The sequence below is a fragment of the Camelina sativa genome, chromosome 9 (genome assembly GCF_030686135.1).
Source record: "Camelina sativa cultivar CO46 ecotype springtype chromosome 9, ASM3068613v1".
Lineage (NCBI taxonomy): Eukaryota > Viridiplantae > Streptophyta > Magnoliopsida > Brassicales > Brassicaceae > Camelina > Camelina sativa.
In genome coordinates, this window is record NC_141888.1 from 33696109 (window position 1) to 33718510 (window position 22402).

The 22402-nt window shown below is 32.8% G+C and overlaps 4 protein-coding genes and 3 long non-coding RNA genes across 14 annotated transcripts; 5 read left to right on the forward strand and 2 right to left on the reverse strand.

Annotated features, from left to right (window-relative positions):
* The first annotated feature begins 28 nt into the window (after positions 1–28).
* LOC104712615 (RAF-like serine/threonine-protein kinase 20) lies at positions 29–1017 on the forward strand. Its single transcript, XM_010429545.3, has 2 exons — positions 29–279; positions 374–1017. Exons 1-2 carry the CDS (start codon positions 36–38, stop codon positions 769–771), a joined length of 642 nt encoding a protein of 213 aa, XP_010427847.2. The 5' UTR covers positions 29–35; the 3' UTR covers positions 772–1017.
* A 1989-nt stretch (positions 1018–3006) lies between these two features.
* LOC147939121 (uncharacterized) lies at positions 3007–4491 on the reverse strand. The gene is made up of 3 exons (XR_015565365.1): positions 4260–4491; positions 4061–4183; positions 3007–3778 (listed from the first exon to the last, which is right to left on the reverse strand). It is a non-coding gene; the product is annotated as an uncharacterized LOC147939121 (long non-coding RNA).
* Positions 4492–4795: 304 nt separating this feature from the next.
* Positions 4796–6523, forward strand: LOC104712617 (uncharacterized). Its single transcript, XR_015567190.1, has 5 exons — positions 4796–5243; positions 5779–5849; positions 5953–6017; positions 6108–6197; positions 6284–6523. It is a non-coding gene; the product is annotated as an uncharacterized LOC104712617 (long non-coding RNA).
* LOC104712616 (uncharacterized) lies at positions 6028–7633 on the reverse strand. 4 transcript variants are annotated; one of them, XR_015567189.1, is made up of 6 exons: positions 7220–7488; positions 6844–6946; positions 6704–6757; positions 6545–6619; positions 6226–6378; positions 6028–6086 (listed from the first exon to the last, which is right to left on the reverse strand). It is a non-coding gene; the product is annotated as an uncharacterized LOC104712616 (long non-coding RNA). The 4 variants fall into 4 exon arrangements; XR_755539.3 differs by adding an exon at positions 7490–7633 and having other exon boundaries at positions 6071–6378; positions 7220–7319; XR_755540.3 differs by adding an exon at positions 7490–7633 and having other exon boundaries at positions 6071–6396; positions 7220–7319.
* Positions 7634–8446: 813 nt separating this feature from the next.
* On the forward strand, positions 8447–12900 carry LOC104712618 (ubiquitin-conjugating enzyme E2 variant 1B-like). Of its 4 annotated transcripts, XM_010429547.3 has the most exons (10): positions 8447–9016; positions 9164–9281; positions 9413–9723; positions 9825–9959; positions 10058–10156; positions 10243–10625; positions 11578–11717; positions 12137–12262; positions 12377–12503; positions 12633–12900. In XM_010429547.3, the coding sequence occupies exons 1-10, from the start codon at positions 8754–8756 to the stop codon at positions 12689–12691; spliced, it is 1761 nt and encodes a 586-aa protein (XP_010427849.2). In that variant the 5' UTR covers positions 8447–8753; the 3' UTR covers positions 12692–12900. The 4 variants fall into 4 exon arrangements, with proteins under 4 accessions (XP_010427849.2, XP_087321221.1, XP_087321222.1 ...); XM_087465095.1 differs by lacking the exons at positions 11578–11717; positions 12137–12262; positions 12377–12503; positions 12633–12900 and having other exon boundaries at positions 8505–9016; positions 9410–9723; positions 10243–10870; XM_087465096.1 differs by lacking the exons at positions 8447–9016; positions 9164–9281; positions 9413–9723; ... (1 more) ...; positions 10058–10156; positions 10243–10625 and adding exons at positions 10823–10957; positions 11171–11423.
* Positions 12901–15493: 2593 nt separating this feature from the next.
* Positions 15494–17236, forward strand: LOC104712620 (putative peroxygenase 4). Of its 2 annotated transcripts, none has more exons than XM_010429549.3 (6): positions 15494–15870; positions 15968–16069; positions 16266–16351; positions 16438–16532; positions 16615–16740; positions 16850–17236. In XM_010429549.3, exons 1-6 carry the CDS (start codon positions 15849–15851, stop codon positions 17004–17006), a joined length of 588 nt encoding a protein of 195 aa, XP_010427851.1. In that variant the 5' UTR covers positions 15494–15848; the 3' UTR covers positions 17007–17236. The 2 variants fall into 2 exon arrangements, with proteins under 2 accessions (XP_010427851.1, XP_087321223.1); XM_087465097.1 differs by having other exon boundaries at positions 15652–15870; positions 16615–16755.
* A 2853-nt stretch (positions 17237–20089) lies between these two features.
* Positions 20090–21606, forward strand: LOC104712621 (putative peroxygenase 4). The gene is made up of 6 exons (XM_010429550.3): positions 20090–20345; positions 20429–20530; positions 20712–20797; positions 20884–20978; positions 21079–21204; positions 21290–21606. The coding sequence occupies exons 1-6, from the start codon at positions 20204–20206 to the stop codon at positions 21432–21434; spliced, it is 696 nt and encodes a 231-aa protein (XP_010427852.2). The 5' UTR covers positions 20090–20203; the 3' UTR covers positions 21435–21606.
* Positions 21607–22402: the final 796 nt, after the last annotated feature.

The following is a 22402-nucleotide window of genomic DNA, read 5'->3' on the forward strand; positions in this document are numbered from 1 at the left end:
TCACACTCTTTTGGAAAACTCTCTATATATAGCACATGAGTATTAATGTTGTTTTGGCTTCAAGAAAAGTTTATACAACAAGAAGTTACATAACTTATAACATCCTCCTACTCCGAGCTTGCATTAAAATAGTGGATATGGTCCCGTCAAAGTCAACCACCGTCAAATTCCTATGTAGCTACGGCGGTAGAATCACCCCACGTTATCCCGACGGCAAACTCCGTTACCACGGTGGCGATACACGTGTCCTCTCCGTCACTCGCTCCGTATCCTTCACCGGTTAGTAGTTTTAATTCACTTTCTTCTTTTTTCCAGTTTCATAATTCTGTTTCGACTCTTCTCTAATAAAAAGCATGGTTTAATTTTAAAACAGAGCTAGCTAGTAAGATCAGCGCGGTCTGTGGTATGACTGTAAGTACTCTCCGGTGTCAGTTACCAACGGATGACCTCGACGCGCTTGTAACCGTAACATCCGACGAGGATCTAAACAATCTCATGGAGGAATACGATCTTGCTTCAATGACGCCGGTTAAGATCCGCGTCTTCCTCTCTCCGCTAAAATCAATGACGAAGACCTCGTCTCCTACATCTTCAAATGCGTCTTCGTCTTCGTCAAAATCATCACGCTCTCGTTCTCCTACGTCGTCGACGTCGCCAACTAAAGAAACGTGTCCAAGTTGTGTAGAGAGAACGATGCGTAACAATGGATGTTACGTTCGTAGGAGTCCAAGCCATAACCAATTCTATCAATCTCATCAACAATTGAAATAATCAACAAATGGTATATACTGAGAGGATCAGTTTCGTATTAGCCAATAGATAACATTATGTGTGGTGGCTCTGTTACATTTTTCATTTTTTTGTGAAGCTCCAATTAGTATAATCCACGTGTAAAGTGAATGATGATATTTTTTCTTCCTTTTCGCGCTGTATCTTTTTTTTTTCAGATATTTTCTTGTTATAATAAACCAAATTTTATTTAATTTGGTTTAAGGTTAAATCGACCCGGTTTAAAAAGCCCCAGTACTTGAAGCTTATATACATTACCTCTGTGTTCCTACTTCGTTTCTAACTTTCTATGCATCTGCGTATTCTAGATGATGATGGCGTTGTTGATTCTAATCCTTATATTTATAGTTGTTTTGTTTTCTTTGTACCGTTTTCTTATCAAGTTTCGCCGTTTTCGAAGTTAAAAACCCGGTGAAAGCCTTTTCCAAAGTTTATCTCGGAAGAAGGCTTTTGTCTATCGACAATACGAAACTACTAGTCTACAACTACTAGCTCCAAAGTCTTGGGTGTTTGTTGGTCCAATCCACTACTAGTGGCTCTTCATATCATCGGGATTTTCTTCCGGTGTGAATGATCACTTCGGGGAACGGCGGATATGTTTGTCGGGGATTTCGTCTTGTCCTCACTTTGACACACACGTGGCTGGTTGTTTCACCTTGTGCGTGTTACTTCTAGACGTCACACGTGGTATGGGTCAGCTGCCTGCGTCTGTACTCTCTATCCCACGTTGCGTTTGTATAATGTTTTTTTTGGTTAAGTATATGTATTGTAGTGTCTCAGCGATTAGTATGTTTTGTAGTATAAAATAACTACTATTTAATAAATATATATTGTCTACTCTTTTTTAGTTTTCTTTGTTTTTTACCAAAATATTGTCTACTCTTTTTTTTATACTAGATTTCGAAGATAATTTTTCATTAGGTATGCGTAATGCATCCTATGATAGTAGTCTGCATTGCAAAAGATAAAATATGGGAACTTTAATAGTTAAGGTGAACAGTTCCACTTTTTTTTTATGTGTAGCAAGGTTAGTTAATCTTTAAATCAAATTTGTGTTTATTTATAAGGTATATGCACTGAATAGCACAATTCTAGAGAGAAATTAAGAAATTACCATTTGACCAAATAGTATTCAAACTATACAGTAAATTTGCCTTCATCTTCTCCATAATACCTTTTTTTTTTTTTTTTGGATTCAAGGACACAACAACCTTCGTTTATGTTCATCTTCATCACTTACCTTTTTTCTTCTTTGTTTCTTACCATTAATTCAAAAATTTTAATTAACTTTGATTCTTCATTCTCCAACTACTTTTGATTCTTCACTTTTTTACTTCTTCCATGTCATTAAGAATAGTGTCATTCTAACTCTCTGCATATATATGTGTGTCTTCTCCTTTCAACAGCTAAAAATTTTCAATTTTATTTTACTGAATCTTAAATTTTCTTGGAATCTCCGTTTGTAACATGTATCTTTATTTGTATTACACATTCTTTATTAAGATCACACATAACTTTTTGAAAATACATGAATTTTGTGTCAAAAACACATGATTTCTCTAAGTAATACATTTATTATTTTTCTATGATATGCTATTTTTATTAAATAACGTATTTTTTCATAGAATACAGTATGTTGATATATTTTTTATCTTTTGTTTGAAGACAGTTTTGATTTTTCATATCACTAAAAAATAGTAGTTTCCAATTTTTTATGACTCAGTGGTATTTTCTCAATTCTTTTTGAATCTAGTGGTAGTTACTAATATTACCCTTATTTATAACTAAGGAGGTTGCAATGGTTAAAAAAACTTAGCATAGTCTAAACTCGAATAGTCGAATGGAACCCATCTATCATAAATTTCTATTCAAAAAATCTAGATGGATTTCAGGTTTAGATAAACCGGGAAGAAAAAACGAGGTTATATAATATTACTAGTATTGGACCCGTACTTCGTACGGGAACAAAGTAATTTTAAGGTCAAGTGTAAAAAATAAAACATGACATAGAAAGATAATTAATGTTATTTTGGTTTCGTTTTCAGTTTATATTATCGTACTTCAGAAATGATGTGTGAGTTATGAGGCAAATAAAGTATATATGTAACAATGAAACAGTAAAATAATTTAAAAAATAATAATAATACAGAGATACAATTAGAGTAAAAAAAATCTATTTTGTTATATACAAAAATGAAATAATTAACCTTCCTTCGATCCTAATTGACACGTGCATGATGCAAGGATTAATAACCCACCTGTAAGAAAGAAACATATAGTTAAATGGGTGAGATGAGAGATAGGTTATAGAAATGACAAAGGGAGAGAGTATATGAAGGCCAAAGGTATATCTCTTACTTGTTACAAAAATACGGAATGAGAACACTGTAATGCAAATCTCAATCAAATAATTTACTAAATTAATTACAAAACTTTATAGTCGAAATATAAGTTAGCACTTGGACTCTATTGATCCTGGAAAATCCAGATTTAAATCTTCATAAGTCACATGTCTTACGGAAACATATGAGCTTTGAAATAGGAAACTACACACATTAATATGCTCAAGTATTCTACATGCTCAAATATTCAAGTAAGCATTTGAATAACTAACAAAAGATTAAGATTGGAAGTAGTAAGTACTCTTACTTTCAATCTTTCATCATGTTCCTGTGATGCATCTTGGTAGTTTAGGAAACAAATATATATCCATTACACATTATCTTGTTAGCTTGAACTATATCTCCATGTCACAAAGAAATCAAGCTATGCTTAGATTTTTCTACTTGAATAAGATCTAAACAGAAGATAATAATGTGCTTCTAAATTACACAAGTGTGTAAAAACACACAAATATCATATATTTCTACTACTACCAGATTTCAAAGATTCACAAACCAGAAATTTTTATGAGTAAATAACCATGTGAGATGCCTATCGGCAACACCATCTTCAACCTGAGCATGTAAACCGAAAGAAGAGAATCAATCTGCCATAAAGAGAGAAAATGAATTTGAATAAAGAGTTCTCATATAAACCTGGCAGGCACATGAGACATGAGAAATAGAAGGATAAAAAAAAACTATTTCATAAAGAACACTCAAGTTAGACTGCTCTGAGCAATCCTAAAAGTAATTTGTTTTTCACATATGCTTGAATTCGATCGATCACCCTATCCACAAAATAACTTATTTTAGTAATATTTTTTTTATTAAAAGGTCTATAATGTAACACGAAATTTAGAACTATAAACACACTAATGTTGATATACCTTTGCATCCACAAGAATTGCCTTAATACTGAGAATAATTCCAGGTTTATCTTTTAGATAAAAATTCTATGTCTTTGATATTATAGCTCTGAGAGAGGAGTATAATTCAGAAGCATCTTCAACCTGAAACAATAGAAATCAGAATTAATATGATTAAAAAAAATAGTAACGGATATGAACAAAAAGCTAAAGGATTTACCTCCCTGACAATTGTAGTTTTAAAGGGATTTGGCTTACTGAATTCAAAAGAGGTTTTAGTGGCTGGTCAAACAGAGATATGGATTTGCGGGTGAATTGGTAATCGAAAATAAAAGTGGTTTTGTGGTGTTTTTTTGTGTTTAGAGAAGATTGAAGAGGATTTATATAGAAGATGAGATTTGTTGTAAACCACCATGAACGTGCATTTGTTAGTGGGAGAAAAATTAGGAATGATTTTCAGTTGTGTTTCTCGTGTAAGAGAGGAAGATGAAAAGGGAGATCAAACTTGTTTTGATGCTTGGCTTTAGGGTTATACATCTTGTGGGCTTGATCCAGATATATTATTTATTTTTGGCAACAATCCAAATATATTATTGTAAATAAAAAACCTATTTATTCCATTTTTTTTCTTGAAGATTTTTATAAACCACGATTGTTTTTTTTTAATTGGATTTTTTTTAAAAAAATTAAAAAGAAAAAAAAAATCTGATGTGGCTTATTCTTATTGGACAGGTGACTTGTGCTTTATAGGATAAAGAAAGGATAAAAGAAATAGTTTTTTTTTTCCTTTGTTCTCTCCTTCTCTTTCTCTTCCTTCTCTCGCTCTTTCGCCATACTCTCTCTTTCGAAGCACAAAACAGAGAGTATTTTTTGCTTCTCTCTTTTACTCGAAGCTCTGTTTTTGTTTTCCGTTCTAAAAAACCCCAAAATTTTGTTTTTTGAATTTGATTTTGATTTTGAAAAACCCTAATATAAAATCGTCTTTTGGATTTGCTTCGTTTATGATCTGTTCAAGTAGAGGAACGATCGTAATTGCTACTCTAAACCCATTTCTAAGACTACCCATCAAACAATCTTCCGGATTTCATGTAAACCGGACTCGAATTCGAAATGATCTCTCCATCAATGCGGTGTTTCCCCTTCTTCTTCGCCGACGACGACGACGATGGTGGTTGATGAAGAAGTGGCTGTGAGAAGGGATTTGGTATGAGGCGGGTTTTGGAGAATTTGAGCTTAATTAATGATAATGCTGTCGTTTTCTAGGGGTGTTTCCTGGATTCCTATGTCGTTTTCTCAGCTGGTCCTAAGTCCTAACTATTACCTTGGATTCAATCGTGTCTTACTTATATTTTACTTAGATATAAGAGCAATTTAGACTAACTTGGTAAAAATATTTGTTACTCAGAGATGATTTTTAGGATGTGTATCATGTGATTCTACTAACTAAGTTTCTCATTACCAAGTCTTGAGTGTTGTTGTACATTGATCTTCAAGATTTCTGACTATATATCCAGTGTATCTCTACTCTCTTGTTTATAGTCTTCTTCTATTATATCTTGTTTGGCTACGTAGGTCCTAAACCTGATATCTTTTTGTGAGCTTGCTTGTAGGGGACTTGTTGTTCTGCTACATGGTCTGAACAAACACAGATTTGTATTGTGTACCTTTTGAGTTTGATCATGAACTCTACTTCCATATAGGAAACAATTAACGGTGAATTTTATTCAAACTCTCAACAGTGGCAGGTATAGTGATTTCGCAAAGCAGCTAAATGCTATAGGATTCAAGGTCTATGAAATAGATTGGATCGGTAAAACCCCACTTAACCAATTCAAAGTGCTTTTGTTAAGCATTTTTCAGTGTACTGTTTCTTTATTGCGAGACTGAATTAATTTTTGATCTTGCTCAAATAGGTCATGGTGGAAGCGATGGACTTTATGCTTACGTTCCTTCTCTTGATTTTGCTGTCGCTGACTTGGTATGATCTCTTTTTCAGTTTTCAAGACATGCCATTCGCGCTTAACTCGGTGCTTAGACACTAAACTGACTGAAATAAAAATGTTTGCAGAAATCGTTTCTTGAGAAGGTTATTGCAGAAAACCTGGGATTGCCCTGTTTCTGTGTTGGCCATTCAACAGGAGGAGCCATTATTTCAAAGGTTAAAAGATCTTCAAACATGTTCTCACCATATCATTGCTCTTGAAACCATATGCTGATTGTTGACTATATAAATTATTCTCGCAGGCTATGCTATGCTCGAGTTCATGGATTGTGCTAACTTCACCCGCTGTTGGAGTCCAACCATCTCATGCTATCTTCGGCGTAAGCCAAAGCCAAACCTGAAGAACCTCAAGAATCTGAACAATTTTCACAAACTTTTTATTTGAAAATAATAATTTTTCAAAAATAAGAACTATCCTATCCCATTTATACATAAATTCCAAACATGTTTCACCTACTGCAATACAATCAATCTCTTATCTACTTATGAGTACAAAGAGTTACCTTCATGTACTGGATATCCAGCTCCTTGGCTCCTACATGTGCATCCATCTCAAAAAGCTCATAGAATTTACCCATCTGCTTGTCACAAAAGAAGACCATTTATCCGAGAATCTCCCATCAATTAATCAGTTCTAACTAAAGAAGTAATTATTGTTTTACCTTGAAGAATACAACTTTGTCCATATGCTTTGATTTAAACTCCCACCATTGTCTCTGAAATAAGGCCATAAAGTCAAATAATTGAAAGTTGATTAGCTTCACCAAATATCCTGAACCCGATTTACATGTGCTCTTCTTACCTGGCCTCCAGTCAACTTTTTCACAAAATCAGGAGGAAGGTAGAGTGTCCTCGGATCATAATTCTCATCGGTGGGGCGTCTCCTTTTAGCATCTCATCGGTCCCTGTTCACCAGAAATAATTTTCAAGACCAAACACGTTAAAACTTAGCTAAAATAGGAAACATGCAGCATAAAAGTAGTACATCACGAAGTGAAAAAGAAAAATAGAGATGTTCCTGCAAGTAGAAAAAAACATTGCTTAGGAGACGAAGTACCCTTATGTGTATCTAAATAATCTGGAAGTTAACAGAGACATTCTAGATTCTCTAAATTATCTACTCTTAACCACCGTAGCAAATGGCCTCTAAGCTGGAAACAAATTTGTGAAAGACTTACACTCCCACGAAGCGGAATTTCTCAGACTCACGAGCACCAAATCTAGCCAGAGCATCTCCATCCAATATGTTATCGTCCAAACCCTTGACTACCTTTTCAGCTGCATTAAGACACAAAGAATAAACCAACACTGGAATCCATAATAGATAAGAGAATTTTCAGATAGTGAAGAAATTATAAGGTGAATGAAATAGATGAATGAAATTGGAGAAGAGGGCATTATATAGCAATTGAAGTAACACAAAATTGAATGGTAAGTAGTGGGACTACTATTGAAAGAGAAAGCATGACTGATTAGACGGTTTCAGACGTAAACGAGACGATAGCTTTGGAACGGAGGAAACATGAAGAGGCGTGGCGCTTGAGGTTGTACAGCGGCGGACGTTGGAGAAGACAATCGTGCAGAAAGGGTTTGATTTGGAGAACAGAAGAAACGGATAATTAGCTTAGGGGCCTGAGATTTTAATTAAACTGGGCTTGGAAAAGGGATATAGTTACGAAACTGGGCTGTCAAGGAGACTATAGGATATGAAAATGGGCTTAGTAGATTCGTTAAGGCCTTATTATGTGATGCTGAGGTGGCTGCACCATAAGAGAGGAAAGTCTACTTTATATATATAGATAGATAGATAGATAGATAGATGTTTTTTTTTAATAGAAACTCGAATAAGTTTTTCAACTTCAGAAATAGAAAAACTAAAATAAGAAGTCAAAACAATCTCATTGACTTGAATAAGTTTTTGACTTTCCAAAAACTACTACTACTAGTAAATAAGAAGACAAAACGATGTTATTGTTACGTTTTCCCAATTTGATAAGTTTTTTAGCTTAAAATAAAAATAAAAATAAAGAATACGATGCTATTGCGTTTTTTTAATAGAACTTTAATAAGGTCATTTGACTGTAAAAAAACAAACTAAATAGGAAGGCAAAATAATGTTATTGACGTTACGTTTTGCCCATAGGAGTAAGCTTTTTTTTTTTACTTCCAAAAACGCTGTTACGTTTCCGTTCTGCTAGTTTCATTTTAAATTTTGTCTTTCATTTTCAATTTAAGTTTCTTTTAGTTGTATCCCTATTGGTTTAATTAATACAGTGACCAATGAGAAAACATGTAATATATGAAATAAAATCTTAAACAACAGTTACACTGAAATGAAGAGAGTAATAAATTTCTTATACCAAAAATTGCATATAAATATCATACAAAAGAGTCTCACTTCTTCTAATCTTATTCAGAAAACCTCGAGTATTATAATTTACATTTTCTTTACACTATCATTTTGCATAAACTATAGTGTAAATTTGTCGTGACAGTTATCCCCGTCTTAAGCTTCTCTAGAGTGAAGAATGATACGACATTACCACATACAAACTCTTTTATCATTCTTCCCAAAGAGAAGCGTGAGACCGGGGTTGAGATCTGCCATGACAAAACACACTTAATTAGTGTGGCATTTTTGTTGTTTTCTCCGCGATTAAACTATAGCTTAAGCAAATGATTAGTGCAAGGAATATGTTTTAATCTTATAAGATGAGATTTTTCAAGTTCGATCATAGATGCTTCCATCGTATCATCATTGGATACTCAAGACCATTCCACAATCTGGCTTATACCCAAATCACCACAGGTTTGGTTGATCCATGCTCTCACCACCCATGGCCCGAGTGGCTAGATTTGATTGGTATGCTTGTGAAAAAAGGTTACTTTGGAGAAAGCTTGATGATTTCTAAGGAATCGAATCATATTCGTACCGCTTGTCTCAATTTCGCTCGCCATCGTTTCACTCTCGTGAGGTAAATGAGATTTTTAATTTTAATTAATTTTGCACACCAGGTGTTCGACGTATTGCTGAAGTCCTACTTTTGTGTTTTTTCTGTTGTTAAAATACTCTCTTTTAGTTTATATTGGTGAGAATTCACAAAAAGTTTGTAACTTTACAGAGACTTGTCGAAGAAAGATATCAAAGTGATTGTTGGGTGTGGATGTCCTAGCATTGACAGGAAGGTTGTGAACTCGGGAAAGCGTTTAAGAGCTTATGTGGGCATTGATGAAGCAAATGTATGCGTTCCTAATTCTTCTCATTCTCACTTTATGTTGCCTTCCTTCTTTATAGTCAGTAAGAGCTTATAGTCACTTTTGAGGTTTCATTGGAAACTTACTTAACTGAGCTTAAATGTTTACTTTAGTAGGTGTGTGGCTCTTGCAACTTGAGAGGGAAATGTGAAAGGGCGTACGCACAAGCACGAGAAGATGAAGGTGCTCGAACTATTGATGTCATGCGTATACTGCTAACTTACGGGCTTGATTCCATTTCTCCTACTGTGGAGAACCGTGCCTGTCAAACCAAACTTGTTGAAGATTCTGTGAGGAAGTTGCTGAGAGAAAGTGTAGCGTATAGCTTAAAAGATGTTGAATCTGTTGAGATTGAGACAGCTCAAGATGAGCTCCAGCCAAATGAGAGAGACCCACAAAAAAGGCCAGGAGATTGGCATTGTACAGAGTAAGTAATATTGCTGCATTTATCGATAAATTTACGATTTTTGATTTCATGTATATTAATCGTTAAACTGTCTTTTGTTGTGAACCATTCCTATCTGATAGGTGCAAGTTTTTAAATTTTGCGAAAAACATAAGATGCTTGCGATGTGATGTTTTTTCTGAGGAAAGGCTGAAACAGTTGAGGGAAGAACAGAAAGATCATCTCCCACTGAAGAAAGGAGACTGGATATGCCAAACGTGAGGACATCTTTCACAGTTTTATCAATCTGTCTAATGTGATTAACAACCATGTGAACCCGTTTACAATTTTTAGTTTTGTATGTTTACTTCCACAGATGCAATTTCCTGAACTTTTCAAAGAACACAAGATGCTTAAGGTGCAAAGATAAGCCTACAATGCGTCAGATCAATCCAGGAGAGTGGGAATGCGAGTCGTGAGTCATCCTTCCTAAACCTTAAAGCTAAAGGGTGTTTAAAGTCTAATAACATGTAAAACCATTTAAATTGATATTGTCATCAGGTGCAATTACATAAATTTTAGAAGGAACTCAATATGTTTGAAGTGTGATCACAAGAGACAAAAGGTTCCAAGTGTCACTCCGGATTCAAAGACAGTTGCTGATCGTCACACTCACAGCGGAGTTTCAAAGTCATGGAGTTTTGTAGAAGAAGATAGTGAAGAACACTGCAATGGAGAAAAAGAAGAAGAGGGAGATGGCTTCATGGGGTTCCCAGTGGAAGGAGGGAGAAGTAATGTTTCAAGGAGTGCAGAAAAGAGAGAGCAATGGAAGTTGGAGATGATGACACAGAAGGTTAGAAGCAATGGGACTGAAGCGAAACATGATACAAAGAAGGAAACAGAATCAAGATATTATGATCAGAAAAGAAGAAAAGAACTTCTTGGTAACATTACTGATGATGATGGAGAGATGGATGATTGGTTTGTTTTAAAAGAAGATAGGTCGATGACTTAAGCTATTATCTAGTTAGATTTGAAACCACACTCTTTGGTTTCTCCACAGCTTTTTTTCTCTAGTTTGTAATTCACATTTGCTTCCAACTTTTTTCTTTTAACTGATTACTGTTCTCTGTTTTTTTAGTTTTCGTCCTGAAAACTCAAAGTAGAGTTAGTTTGTTGGAAATTTCAACTAGAAAGTGCAAAAGTCAAAACAGAGCAAGAACCACTGAACCACCACCACAGCACCACTACTACACATATACTTCTCGCTGTTATGGTTAGTTGCTATTTCCTCTAATTCAATAATGGGGATAATTAATATTTTGTTGAATTCACACGCGTCGCACGTAGACACAATTCTGATTTAATAAATTTGGGTATTAATAATTGGAGCGTGCAGTAACATTATTTTACTGATGATTCTATAAATATTCTTTGAAGTTTTAATAATTTTTGGAGTTAATATAATTAATTTTTTTTTTTTAAATAGACTATAGTTGGATGGAGGTGGTGGAGAAAAAGTGAGGGGTTGCAAAATAACTACCGTGCGACTACGCGCACTTGACCAACTCTCTCTCTCTCTCTCTCTCTCTCTCTCCTTTTCTTGTTTTCTTTCTTCTATTAGATAGACTCTCTCTCTCTCTTTCTCTGTTCTTCATTTCTCGAACCAAATCCTCCTCTTTTAGATACTTGTTCTGTAATAATCTCAAGCCAAATGGGTTCAGAGGAAGAGAAGGTCGTTGGTAAGTCTTTTAAAAATCCAATTTCGTTTTTTTAGGTTTTATTAAAAGTGTTGACCTTTTGTTTTCTTTTGTTAATTTTGTTGTTACTTCCCTATGTTAATGATTTCGATTATACAGATTACGGAAGTCCCGATTTTTATTACTTTGTGTGCAGTACCGAGAAACTTTAGATTATTGGAAGAGCTTGAAAGAGGTGAGAAAGGGATTGGAGATGGGACTGTGAGCTATGGAATGGATGATGCTGATGATATTTTGATGCAATCTTGGACTGGTACCATTATTGGTCCTCATAATGTACCCCCCTTTCTCTCTCTAATCTCTCTTCTTCCTTATCATAACACAACTTGTGGTGGTTTAGATTGAATTGAATATAACAATAAAGTTTCAATTTTTCTGATGCTAAAAACAAAGAAAAATGTTGTTATAACCTTAAAAGATGCTATTTTTGATGCTAGATAAACTTTCAAGTTGAGCTACTTTGTTTGTCACTATATGATTCTTATGCTGAGATCTTAGCCTTATGTAGCATTTTTAACCATTTTTGGGGGAATGAGGAGAGAAACAAATAGGGAAACAATGAAGATTAGTATATATTTGGTTTACACTTTTGGTATCTAAGAAGTGAGATTGATTAGTTTTTGTTATCAGACTATTAGTATATTTGGTTTTACACTTTTGGTATCTGTGAAGTGAGATTGATGTTTTGGTATCAGACTGCGTATGAAGGAAAGATCTTTCAGCTGAAGCTATTCTGTGGGAAGGACTATCCTGAAACTCCACCTACTGTGAGGTTTCAGACTCGGATTAACATGGCTTGTGTCAACCCTGATAATGGAGTGGTAAGCTCTAACAAAACAACAACTTTATAGTGCTAAGGGGATTCTTGTTTTTTGTACTATGATTTTTCAGCTGCATGCATATTTTTAACTAGCTGGCTTAAACCGAACGTTCAGGTTGAACCGAGTCATTTCCCTATGCTTGCTAACTGGAGAAGAGAATACACAATGGAGGATTTACTGATTCAGCTTAAAAAAGAAATGATGTCATCGCACAACCGCAAGTTAGCTCAACCCGTGGAAGGTAACATTTCCTTTTCTTTAATGGGGGAAATTATAGTGTTGCTTCTTGTTTTGAAACATTTTTGGTTTTGCTCTGAGCAAAGAGCCCCCGTTCTGTATCTTTTCTAATCCAAACCAAACGTCTCATCAGGTCACGAGGAAGGGAGGACAGACCCAAAAGGACTAGTGGTGAAATGTTGTGTGATGTGAAGGGAGGTAATGAGGAATTTGTAAGAATTAAAAAGAGACAACAATGTATATAAACAGCAATTAACGCTTTGAGATGGTCCTGCTACAGAACCTTTTCTTCCACAGGCCTAATCCTACCCATTTGATTATGTATTATTATGTTATGTTTGAGAATATATCCACCAAAACAGGTGCCCTTTTATAAATAAACCTTCCCCCACTCTCCTTCACTTGTTTTGTTCTTTTACTTTTGTGTCTGGTTAAAGATCTCATCAAAAGAAGAGCCTTTGCATATAATTGATAAAGCAAAAGCTTGAGGTAGGCAAAGGAATTAACTTTTTTCATATTGACAGATTGATGAAAAATGTCTGTTGAAGTCATGTAATCGTAGACGCGTGCTACTACTCTTTGGTATCTTGCAGAGCAAACTTTAAGCAGTGTAGTATGTGAATATGCAATGAGATAATGATTCAAAAGTATCTTCGCTTTGATTGGTAGTAGAAATTTGAAGTGGTTAGAGTTTGAACTAGCTCTTGAGATGGACGGTTTAAATAAAAAGTTATATCAAATGAGGCTACCAAACCGTCCTATATAATACTCGACCACCTCTTTATTACCGCCAACTTAAACCGATTCTACAAACTGTAACTGTTAGTCATTTGTTGAGGTCATGTTAGGAGATTAAAGCTGTTAATTCACTCAAGAAGGCAAGACCAATATTTATAGTCATGCCCTTCATGATTCATAGGGGTTTTAAAAAAAAAAAAAAAAAAGATTCCAAACAAACTTTATAAATTATTAAGTTTGAGGATATATTTTGAGCTTGTCAAGTACAATTTTTTTTCTATGTTGTGGATTAGATTGTCTTTTAAAAGGTTTGAATCCCATCCTTTCTGGTGTATATATGTTACTTAATTATGGTGTTGTGATTTTTGTTTTGAAGAATAATATATAGTGTAATGATTAAAATTTGGAAATGTTCCGAGGGAATGTTGTGGTAATGTGTAGAAGCAATGACCTATACCAAATGTGAATGTGAAGAAGAGGAATTTGTATAGCGTTCTCAATTTCTCATCATCAGCCTTTGGAAAAGATGGACGAGAGATGATAATAAAAGCATAAGGAATCTGTTGCACTCATCTTTACGCAATGAACCTTTTTGTTACTTCACTCTTTCAAATGCGTGTGAATATTAATACCGTTACTTAAAGTTCTAACCATCTTTAAAAACATTACTTGTTTAGACTAGTTTCTATTCAAATCAAGCCTTAGTTATAAACACTTTTAAACCCCCGTAATAATTTTGATAATGTACTTTGACAAAATAAGTAATTGTTTAGTCGTTCACATATACGCATTACTATAAGAAGAAAAGGTGAAAACTTTCATATGTACGCGCATTACTAGAAGAAGAAGATTGAAACTTGGAAGAAATCAAATTAGTTATGTATACATGTTTTGTCGCTAAAGGATTATCACAAATTAAAAGAAAACATCTTGAAATTGTAATCCAGTATTTTGTTATATGTTTACTTTGTCTTTGAACATTTATGTGAAATTGTAAACTTTCATTGTTACATGCACAACACTATACATTGATACCCAAATTAAATCTGGTACACCTATGGATTATGACCCTTGAACTTTTAATTCTTTTAAAGACCACTACAAATTTTGCATAATTATGTAGATATAATTTAATACAATTTTCTAGTACATATTTTTAAAGCTAATAGGACTGTGTAAGCCTTACACTGTAAGGCGCCACAATATTCTTCTTTAATTCTCAACACCATTTCACTGGATTAACCATCAGCTGATATACCTAGACCAAAATTGTAGTTCAATGGTTGTAATTAGTATCGTACACATCTCACCAGTCAGAATTCAAATTGGCGCAATAAGTGTTACTGAAAAAGAAAAGAAAAATCAACCAGTCGAACCAACAACACACCTTATTTATCTAAAAGAATCGGTCTACCGATCTGCGAACATGTACTTGGTCAAATGATAAAAATAGAGCACACCGAACTTGTTTAGTTTGCTAGACGGCACCATTTGATACCAAATATTATCGTCAAAATACTCAAAACTATTATTTGATCACATTACTGAAGTTGTCATACTCATATATTTAAACTATGGATAAAACTAGCAAGTAGCATTAATTGTTTTTGTAGACGCAGAGCCTTTGCTTGTCATACAGACTAGGTCACGCGGAGCTGATTAATACACACATTATTGTCCATTCGTTGATCAAGAAGCCATTGAGTTAAGTGTGTATGCTTTAAAAGAAATATAGAAAGCGACTAGAAACAATAACATTACACCACGCAAACACCACCTGTGTGGCATATACCCCTTTGCCTTTAATAATTTCCATTTCTTTCTTTTGTTCTCTCTGTACGTAAATTCATTTTAATTTCTCCTTCAGAAAAAGCCTCTTTATTAGCGAAGAATTTAATATTTATACCCACACCACCATACCTTCATTGATCTCTCCTTTGCCGTTAAGTAATGTATATAACACTATTTTTGTATAACCCTCGTTCAACAGGGCTCAATGTACCTTCTCAGTATCGCACGATATATATGTATACACACTTGTAATTAACCATCTTTAGTCTTAGGTAACGACTTATTGATTATAGAAACCGACGGCGGCTATGGGAAACGAAAAATATCCAGGCAAGTTTTGGATTAACATAAAACACAGAGAAAAATCCGATTGTGCTATATAAAAGTAATAAATAAAAAAATAAAAAAGCACAACTTAGAGTAATGAACTATTAATTATTTTCCGAGTAAAGAATAATGTGAATTATTAATTGAAAACATAATGTGAATTATTAAAGGAAGTAAGTATTAAGCGTAAGTAACGTGGTACCTGACGATTCCCACTAATTTTATCGTCTTCGTATACGATCAAAATAAAGTACGACGATTACAAATATATATACACTACATTATTTGGCCGCACTAGATGGAATCGAATCTTTAATCACATTTTTTATTGTAATACCAATAACATAAAAACAAAACAGTTAAAAATTAAATATCTTTAAACATATAAAAGAAGCGTTTGTTTCGCCATCCTCTTTTGTCTTTTCACTATTTTCAGTTACACTTTTTATTTCTCTCAACAATTTATTCGTTTTCTCTCTTTCTCTCTCTGATCATGGCTTCCTCTATTTCCACTGGTACTTTCTTTTGTTTTCTAACATTCATATATGTAATTAGTGATCACTCATCTGTACAATTAGATCGATCTTTAAAAACATTTTTTCTTGGTTGTAGGAGTGAAATTTGTTCCAGAAGAAGACAATTTCTTGCAAAGACATGTCGCCTTTTTCGACAGGAACAAAGATGGTATCGTTTATCCTTCGGAAACATTTCAAGGTACGGTCTTAAACATATGTCTTAATCAATCTCGTAATATCTAAACCTAAATTTGTATTAGAGATCGTTTGTCTTCTTCTACAGTGCATGTGTGTGTGTGGCTGTTATTAACTTACTATTATATATGGTCTTATCAAGATATTTTGATATATTTACTGTTTTTACTGTCTGATCTTGAAAAAAAAATCAAGAACAGGATTTAGAGCAATCGGATGTGGATATTTATTGTCAGCAGTCGCTTCTGTGTTCATAAACATAGGTCTCAGCAGCAAAACTCGTCCGGTAATCTGAAAATTATTGGTAAAGTTAAATTATAGTTTCATACGTTACAAAAAAAGAAAAGGAATCAAAGTTATGTTTGGTTGTAGGGTAAAGGATTCTCGATCTCGTTTCCTATAGAGGTTAAGAATATTCACCTTGCCAAACATGGCAGTGACTCAGGCGTTTACGACAAAGATGGACGGTATGGTTTTAGTTTGCCAAATAAATTCATATCTAGTAATTATGGAATTTTGGGAAATCTTAATAACTTTAAATTTTGTTAGGTTTGTGGCTTCGAAGTTCGAGGAGATATTTGCGAAGCATGCACACACACATCGCGACGCTTTGACTAACGAGGAACTCAAAGAACTCCTAAACGCAAACAAAGAACCTAATGATCGCAAAGGATCGTGAGTATCGAACCGGTTTGGTTTAATTTGTCTCTATACCAAAACCAAAAAAATATGATCATATGATGAATATCAGAATATGAATAATCTATGTGAATTAAAAATGCAGGATTGCAGCGTACACGGAGTGGAAGATATTGCATTATTTATGCAAAGACAAGAACGGTTTGTTGCACAAAGATACAGTGAGAGCTGCCTACGATGGCTCTCTTTTCGAAAAACTCGAGAAACAAAGATCTTCTAAAACTCCTAAGAAACATCCATAAATCTTAATTTAAAAAAGGTTATTCTGCTTGTGGCGGTCTATTTGTTTATATGAAAGTTATTACTACTTTAATGTTATATGTAAATTACTATGGTGTGAAGATATTGCAATGTGTTTGTTTTTATAAAATTATATATAGTTTTCGTATATAATTGATTATTTGTGTACGTACTTGTTAAGTTGTTTGTATCTTATAACAGTAAAAGTAATGTAATTCAATTTGAACACAAATTAACATATTTTCAAGTTACATACTTTTTTTTCGGTTCACGAAAAGTAGTAATTTAGTGACTTGAGCTCAACCTATAAAAACGTTATGCATATTGGTGATGTTGTAGCTGAATGTGGCTAAGGAGATTGAAAGCATGAAGCTTAAGTTGACACATTCAGATAAAAAAAGGGAGAATGAAAGCATAAAAACTTTTGGTGGAACAAAGCTAGTATGTAAGACACTGGAATAAGCTGTGTGCATGAAGTAATGAACGTGGAATTATAATGATGTGGCGAATTATATTTGGCAATTTGGAATATTGGAGTTTCCTTTATTGTTTAGCGAGATATCATCAGATCAAATAAAAAGAAGATTTGGGGTTATCTTAAATTAGGAAAGTATGTTAGCCTAAGTGATATGTTAGCTATCTATATATTTGTATTGAGGTTTAAGGTTTTTCTTGAGCCGCATAGAATAAGTAGGAGCCAAGCGAATAAGCTTTTAGGGTTCTTAACAAGTTTTGGTTAGATTAAGAATTGGTCAGTGATAAGTCGTGTTGACTGTGTGTAAATCTGATTAAACATATTTTGTAAGATTGTTTAAGTGATTCTTAATAAGAAAAGAGGTTCTTTTCAATATTGGCTGCATCTTCGTTTTTACAAACGTTCCAAAGTTATAAAAGGATTTAGGTTGAAGTTTTAAATCTCTTGCGCCTGTGACATTTGTATCGAAACCAGATTGAGAAGTGTAAACAAATAGTAAAATAAACAATCAAATTTAATCTACAGTGATACCAGATTTATTAAGGGTTTTGACTAGAGCAAAATAAATACTTTCTCCGTTTCAAAATATAAGATGTTTTAGAGAAGTTTTTTGTTTCATAATATAAGATGTTTTCAAGTTTAATTTCTATGCAATTTTTACATTAGTTTAGTATTTTATATTATGTAATATTGTTTCTGATTGATTGAACTTGTTAAAAGTAAAAACTTATTAATCTGCGTGTTTTAATTAAAACATCCTATATTTTGAAACGGAAGAGGTATATCTTAAGAACTTATAATAAGTCATTTCTTTTTTTATGACCATCGAGGAACCAAAACAACTCCTCGACGCAAACTAATAAATAACCTAATGCTCGAAAAGGGTAGTAAATATTGAACCTGTTTGGTTTGATTCAGTTTAATTTTAAATTTTCTATACACCAAAACCGAAAATGTGAATTTCTTCTTTTTTTACTCTTAATTGGATTCATATTATCGATAGTTCCATACTCTTTCAAAATGTCGCGTTTTAAGCTAAGCCACGAAAATAATATCTGTCTCCACCATTATTAGTTACATTATCGCCCATTCACCAATTTGATCATTCCCCTTTGCCGATAAGTAATGTATATTACTATTTCTGTATAGACCTTTCCAAGCAGCCCCCAGTATGGTCATAGTTAAATTCAGTAACCTTCTCAGTCTTCCTTGCACGATATATTCTCTTTTTTTTTAACACGATATATATACACTTATAATAAATAAATGCTATAACAAAACTCTTGGCAACTTTTTTTTTTTTTCATAATTTAGAAGTGATCCTAAAAGTTTCCTAGGCCTAAAGATTAATCTCCTGGAGCCGGGAGAAACCATGTTAAACTCTTGGCCACTTTGTCATTAATACAAACACATGAAAGTATAATATAGAGTAATGAACACTAAATATATTCTCTTCATAACAAAAAACGATGAGGATTATTATTGAAAATAGACATCGTTGAAGGGTATTTTTGAAAAGTGATATAAAAATGATTACTTTTAAAAATTCCATAAATATTTTTATATGTTACCATGTTCGTAACTTTTCATGGTTTAAAATGAATAAGAGTAAATAAGTATCACGAAGTTGATTTCGCTGATATTTCCATCCATATTTTCAAGGAGAATTTTTAAAAATACCCATTTTCTATGTTACTTTTCAAAAATACCTTTCAATCATGTTTATTTTCAAAAATATCCCTTTTTAATATATAAAATAACTAAATTCTAAACCATAAACTCCAAATACTAAACCCTATCCCCTAAAAATTATACCTTACATATAAAATAGAGAACCCAAGAAAAAAATTCTAAAACTTAATTTAACATATTAAAATTGTGAAAAGAGGGTAAAAATGAAAATATTCAAAAAAATATATTTTTGAAAAGGGGTATTTCTAACAAATTCATAACTATACTAAGTTATTATTTTTGAAAACATTGGTTTGAGAAATTTTTGATTATTTTGATAAATTTAAGTAAATTTAAAATTTTACAGAAACAATACATATATAATTGTGCCAAAATATTATTCAATATAAGAACTTCAATAATGTTAATACTCATTATATTATTAATTAAGCTACCATAGAAGAAAAAAAATAAGTCACTATAAATTTTATATTATATTCTAATGTTAAATTTTGAAATTACAATTTTAATAATTCTTTGACTTAGATTTATATTCTCATCTTTGTTTTTAATAGTTTAAAAATAAAAAAATGGAAGGATTTTTCAAGTTCATCAATTAAACCATGAAAGGATACTTCAATTTCATAAATTTCATATTTTATCATTACCAAAAAAATCAATTCATATTTTATTTATTAGTATAATTGTTTATTAAACTATTAATTAGTTTTATTTCATTATTTAGATTTTACATTTAGTTATTTTACTACAGTTAATTAGCTTAATAATTTACAGTTCTATTAATTAGGTTAATAATTTACCTAGATTCTAGCAAATCTCACAAAAATATTCAACCAGATTTAGCTACATTTAGCCATTGCAAATTAGATATAGAGTTATTTAATGCTAGCTAGATGTTACTGAAAATTTAGTTTATTTATACAATTTGTTCATCCAGCTGGTACTATTTAGATTTTAGACCCTATAAATATTACTATCACATTGGCACCATATCGAATCAAACTTATTCTCATTATCATATAATAACACAAAATGAACAGTCAAATCTCTAAATATAAAAGATGCTTGTGTTTGCCTTCTCTTTTCACTATTTTCATTTACTTGTTCTCTCAACCTGTGTTGTTTAGTTTTCTCTCTCTCTCCTCTCTGGCCATGGCTTCCTCTAATTCAAATGGTACTCTATTTCCAACATTTATATTTGTAGTTATGTATCTTTACCATTAGATCTCTCTTAAAACGTTTTTTTGTGATTTATAGAAGTGAAATTTGTTCCGGAAGAAGATAATTTCTTGCAGAGACATGTCGCCTTCTTCGACAGAAACAAAGATGGCATCGTTTATCCATCGGAAACATTTGAAGGTAAGATCTTACAAATAACCAAAAATGTCCTTATCAGTCTTGTAACATCTAAAACTAGATTTCTATTAGAAATCTTTTGTCTTGTGTGTGTGTCATGGTCTTATCCGTTAATAAAGAAAAGGAAGATCGTTTATATATTTACTAATTTTATTGTTTTAACATAACAAACAAACAAAAACAGGATTTAGAGCAATCGGATGTGGATATGCGATGTCAACATTCGCTTCTATGTTCATAAACATGGGTCTCAGCAGCCAAACTCGTCCGGTAAATATTGTTATAGTTAAAATATAATCTCATATATACGTTACAGAAAGAAAAAGAAAAAGAATCAAAGACGTGTTTGGTTGTAGGGTAAAGGGTTCTCGTTGTCGTTTCCGATTGAGGTTAAGAATATCCACCTTGCCAAACATGGCAGCGATTCAGGCGTTTACGACAAGGATGGACGGTACGGTATCATCAGTTAAACTATACTAGTATAATGATACCTTTTGTGATGGTTACTAATACTTTATTTATTGTTTAATTTCTTTTAAAAAATATTAAAGATTCGTGGCTTCTAAGTTCGAGGAGATATTTACGAAGCATGCTCACACACATAGCGATGCTTTGACCAAGGAGGAACTCAAAGAGCTCCTCAACGCAAACAAAGAACCAAATGATCGTAAAGGAGGGTAAGTAATTTGGTTTAATTTTATATACCCAAAAACGCGATTATATGAATGATCTTTGATAATTTATGTGGATTGACAATGGCAGGATTCTAGCGTATGCGGAGTGGAAGGTATTGTATGATTTGTGCAAAGACAAGAATGGTTTGCTGCAGAAGGGGACAGTGAGAGCCGTCTATGATGGTTCTCTTTTCGAAAAACTCGAGAAACAAAGAGCTTCTAATAAATCCTAAGATACATGCATCCATAAACAAACGCCTATCTAAATTCATTTATGCTCGTGAATCTGTTTGTTTTTTAAAATAATATTATCAAATCTTTATTATTATAGTAAAATATGGTGTAAAAGATTGATTATGATGTATTTGATTTTCTATAATTATAGTTTCTAGTTTATTTGATTAATTTGTGTTTGTGTACGTACTTTTATCTTATTCCAATAAAAGGATAGTATATAATTTAAACTGAAGAGACAAACATACAATCTCAAATTCTCAACCGATGAAAACGTTCCGAAGTAAAAAAATTTAAGATTCAAGACTCTCAACTTAGGGGCTTTGGCAAGAAAATTAGAAACTTGAATCTAGTGGAGAGACTTGAATGTATCTGACCAGACTCAAAGCCTTAATTATGGGGCTTTGGCAAGAAAAATAAAATCGGACGCACTTAATTATGGTTTTTGTCCCAATTTAATTGGGTCAATTGAACAGAAATAAAGAATCAAAGCCTTTAAGATCTGTTAGTTTAGGTAGCAGGCCCAACTTAAATATCAGATATTTGAAAGGTACGTACGTACTACTACACAAACATTATTGACAAACACGAATTGGAACGTGTAATTTAATAAAATTGGAATGATCGATACATCTTATAAAGTACCTTAGAATATGAAATTACACATTAAACATAAAATAAAATAAAAGATATTATGCTTATTGTGGTGTCTTATCTATTATCTATAGCATGTGTAATGTTACATTCTTGTAGTTCCCTTTTCATTTCAGGAAAACTTTTGTTTAAAGAGACAGTCCGTGATAGGGGCCAGGTGGGTGAGTTTAAACCTTTTTATTCCTCAAAATAATTAAATGCCGACAAATTATGTCTTAATCCATAACTAATCTACTTTCATATATGGCATTGATTAATTTCTTTATACACTTTTGAGGATATGTTGGTCTCTCAATATATAAAAAGTTATGCT

Excerpts from the sequence above, each read along its gene's own strand:
- LOC104712618 (XM_010429547.3), top strand. The coding sequence starts at position 8,754 with ATGAGATTTTTCAAGTTCGATCATAGATGCTTCCATCGTATCATCATT. Across the intron at positions 9,282-9,412 it reads TGGGCATTGATGAAGCAAAT|GTGTGTGGCTCTTGCAACTT; the intron begins GTATGCGTTCCT and ends TTACTTTAGTAG. Across the intron at positions 9,960-10,057 it reads GGAGACTGGATATGCCAAAC|ATGCAATTTCCTGAACTTTT; the intron begins GTGAGGACATCT and ends TTACTTCCACAG.
- LOC104712621 (XM_010429550.3), top strand. The coding sequence starts at position 20,204 with ATGAACAGTCAAATCTCTAAATATAAAAGATGCTTGTGTTTGCCTTCT. Across the intron at positions 20,346-20,428 it reads GGCTTCCTCTAATTCAAATG|AAGTGAAATTTGTTCCGGAA; the intron begins GTACTCTATTTC and ends TGTGATTTATAG. Across the intron at positions 20,531-20,711 it reads TCCATCGGAAACATTTGAAG|GATTTAGAGCAATCGGATGT; the intron begins GTAAGATCTTAC and ends AAACAAAAACAG.
- LOC104712615 (XM_010429545.3), top strand. The coding sequence starts at position 36 with ATGAGTATTAATGTTGTTTTGGCTTCAAGAAAAGTTTATACAACAAGA. Across the intron at positions 280-373 it reads TCGCTCCGTATCCTTCACCG|AGCTAGCTAGTAAGATCAGC; the intron begins GTTAGTAGTTTT and ends ATTTTAAAACAG.
- LOC104712620 (XM_010429549.3), top strand. The coding sequence starts at position 15,849 with ATGGCTTCCTCTATTTCCACTG. Across the intron at positions 15,871-15,967 it reads GGCTTCCTCTATTTCCACTG|GAGTGAAATTTGTTCCAGAA; the intron begins GTACTTTCTTTT and ends TCTTGGTTGTAG. Across the intron at positions 16,741-16,849 it reads CCTAATGATCGCAAAGGATC|GATTGCAGCGTACACGGAGT; the intron begins GTGAGTATCGAA and ends TTAAAAATGCAG.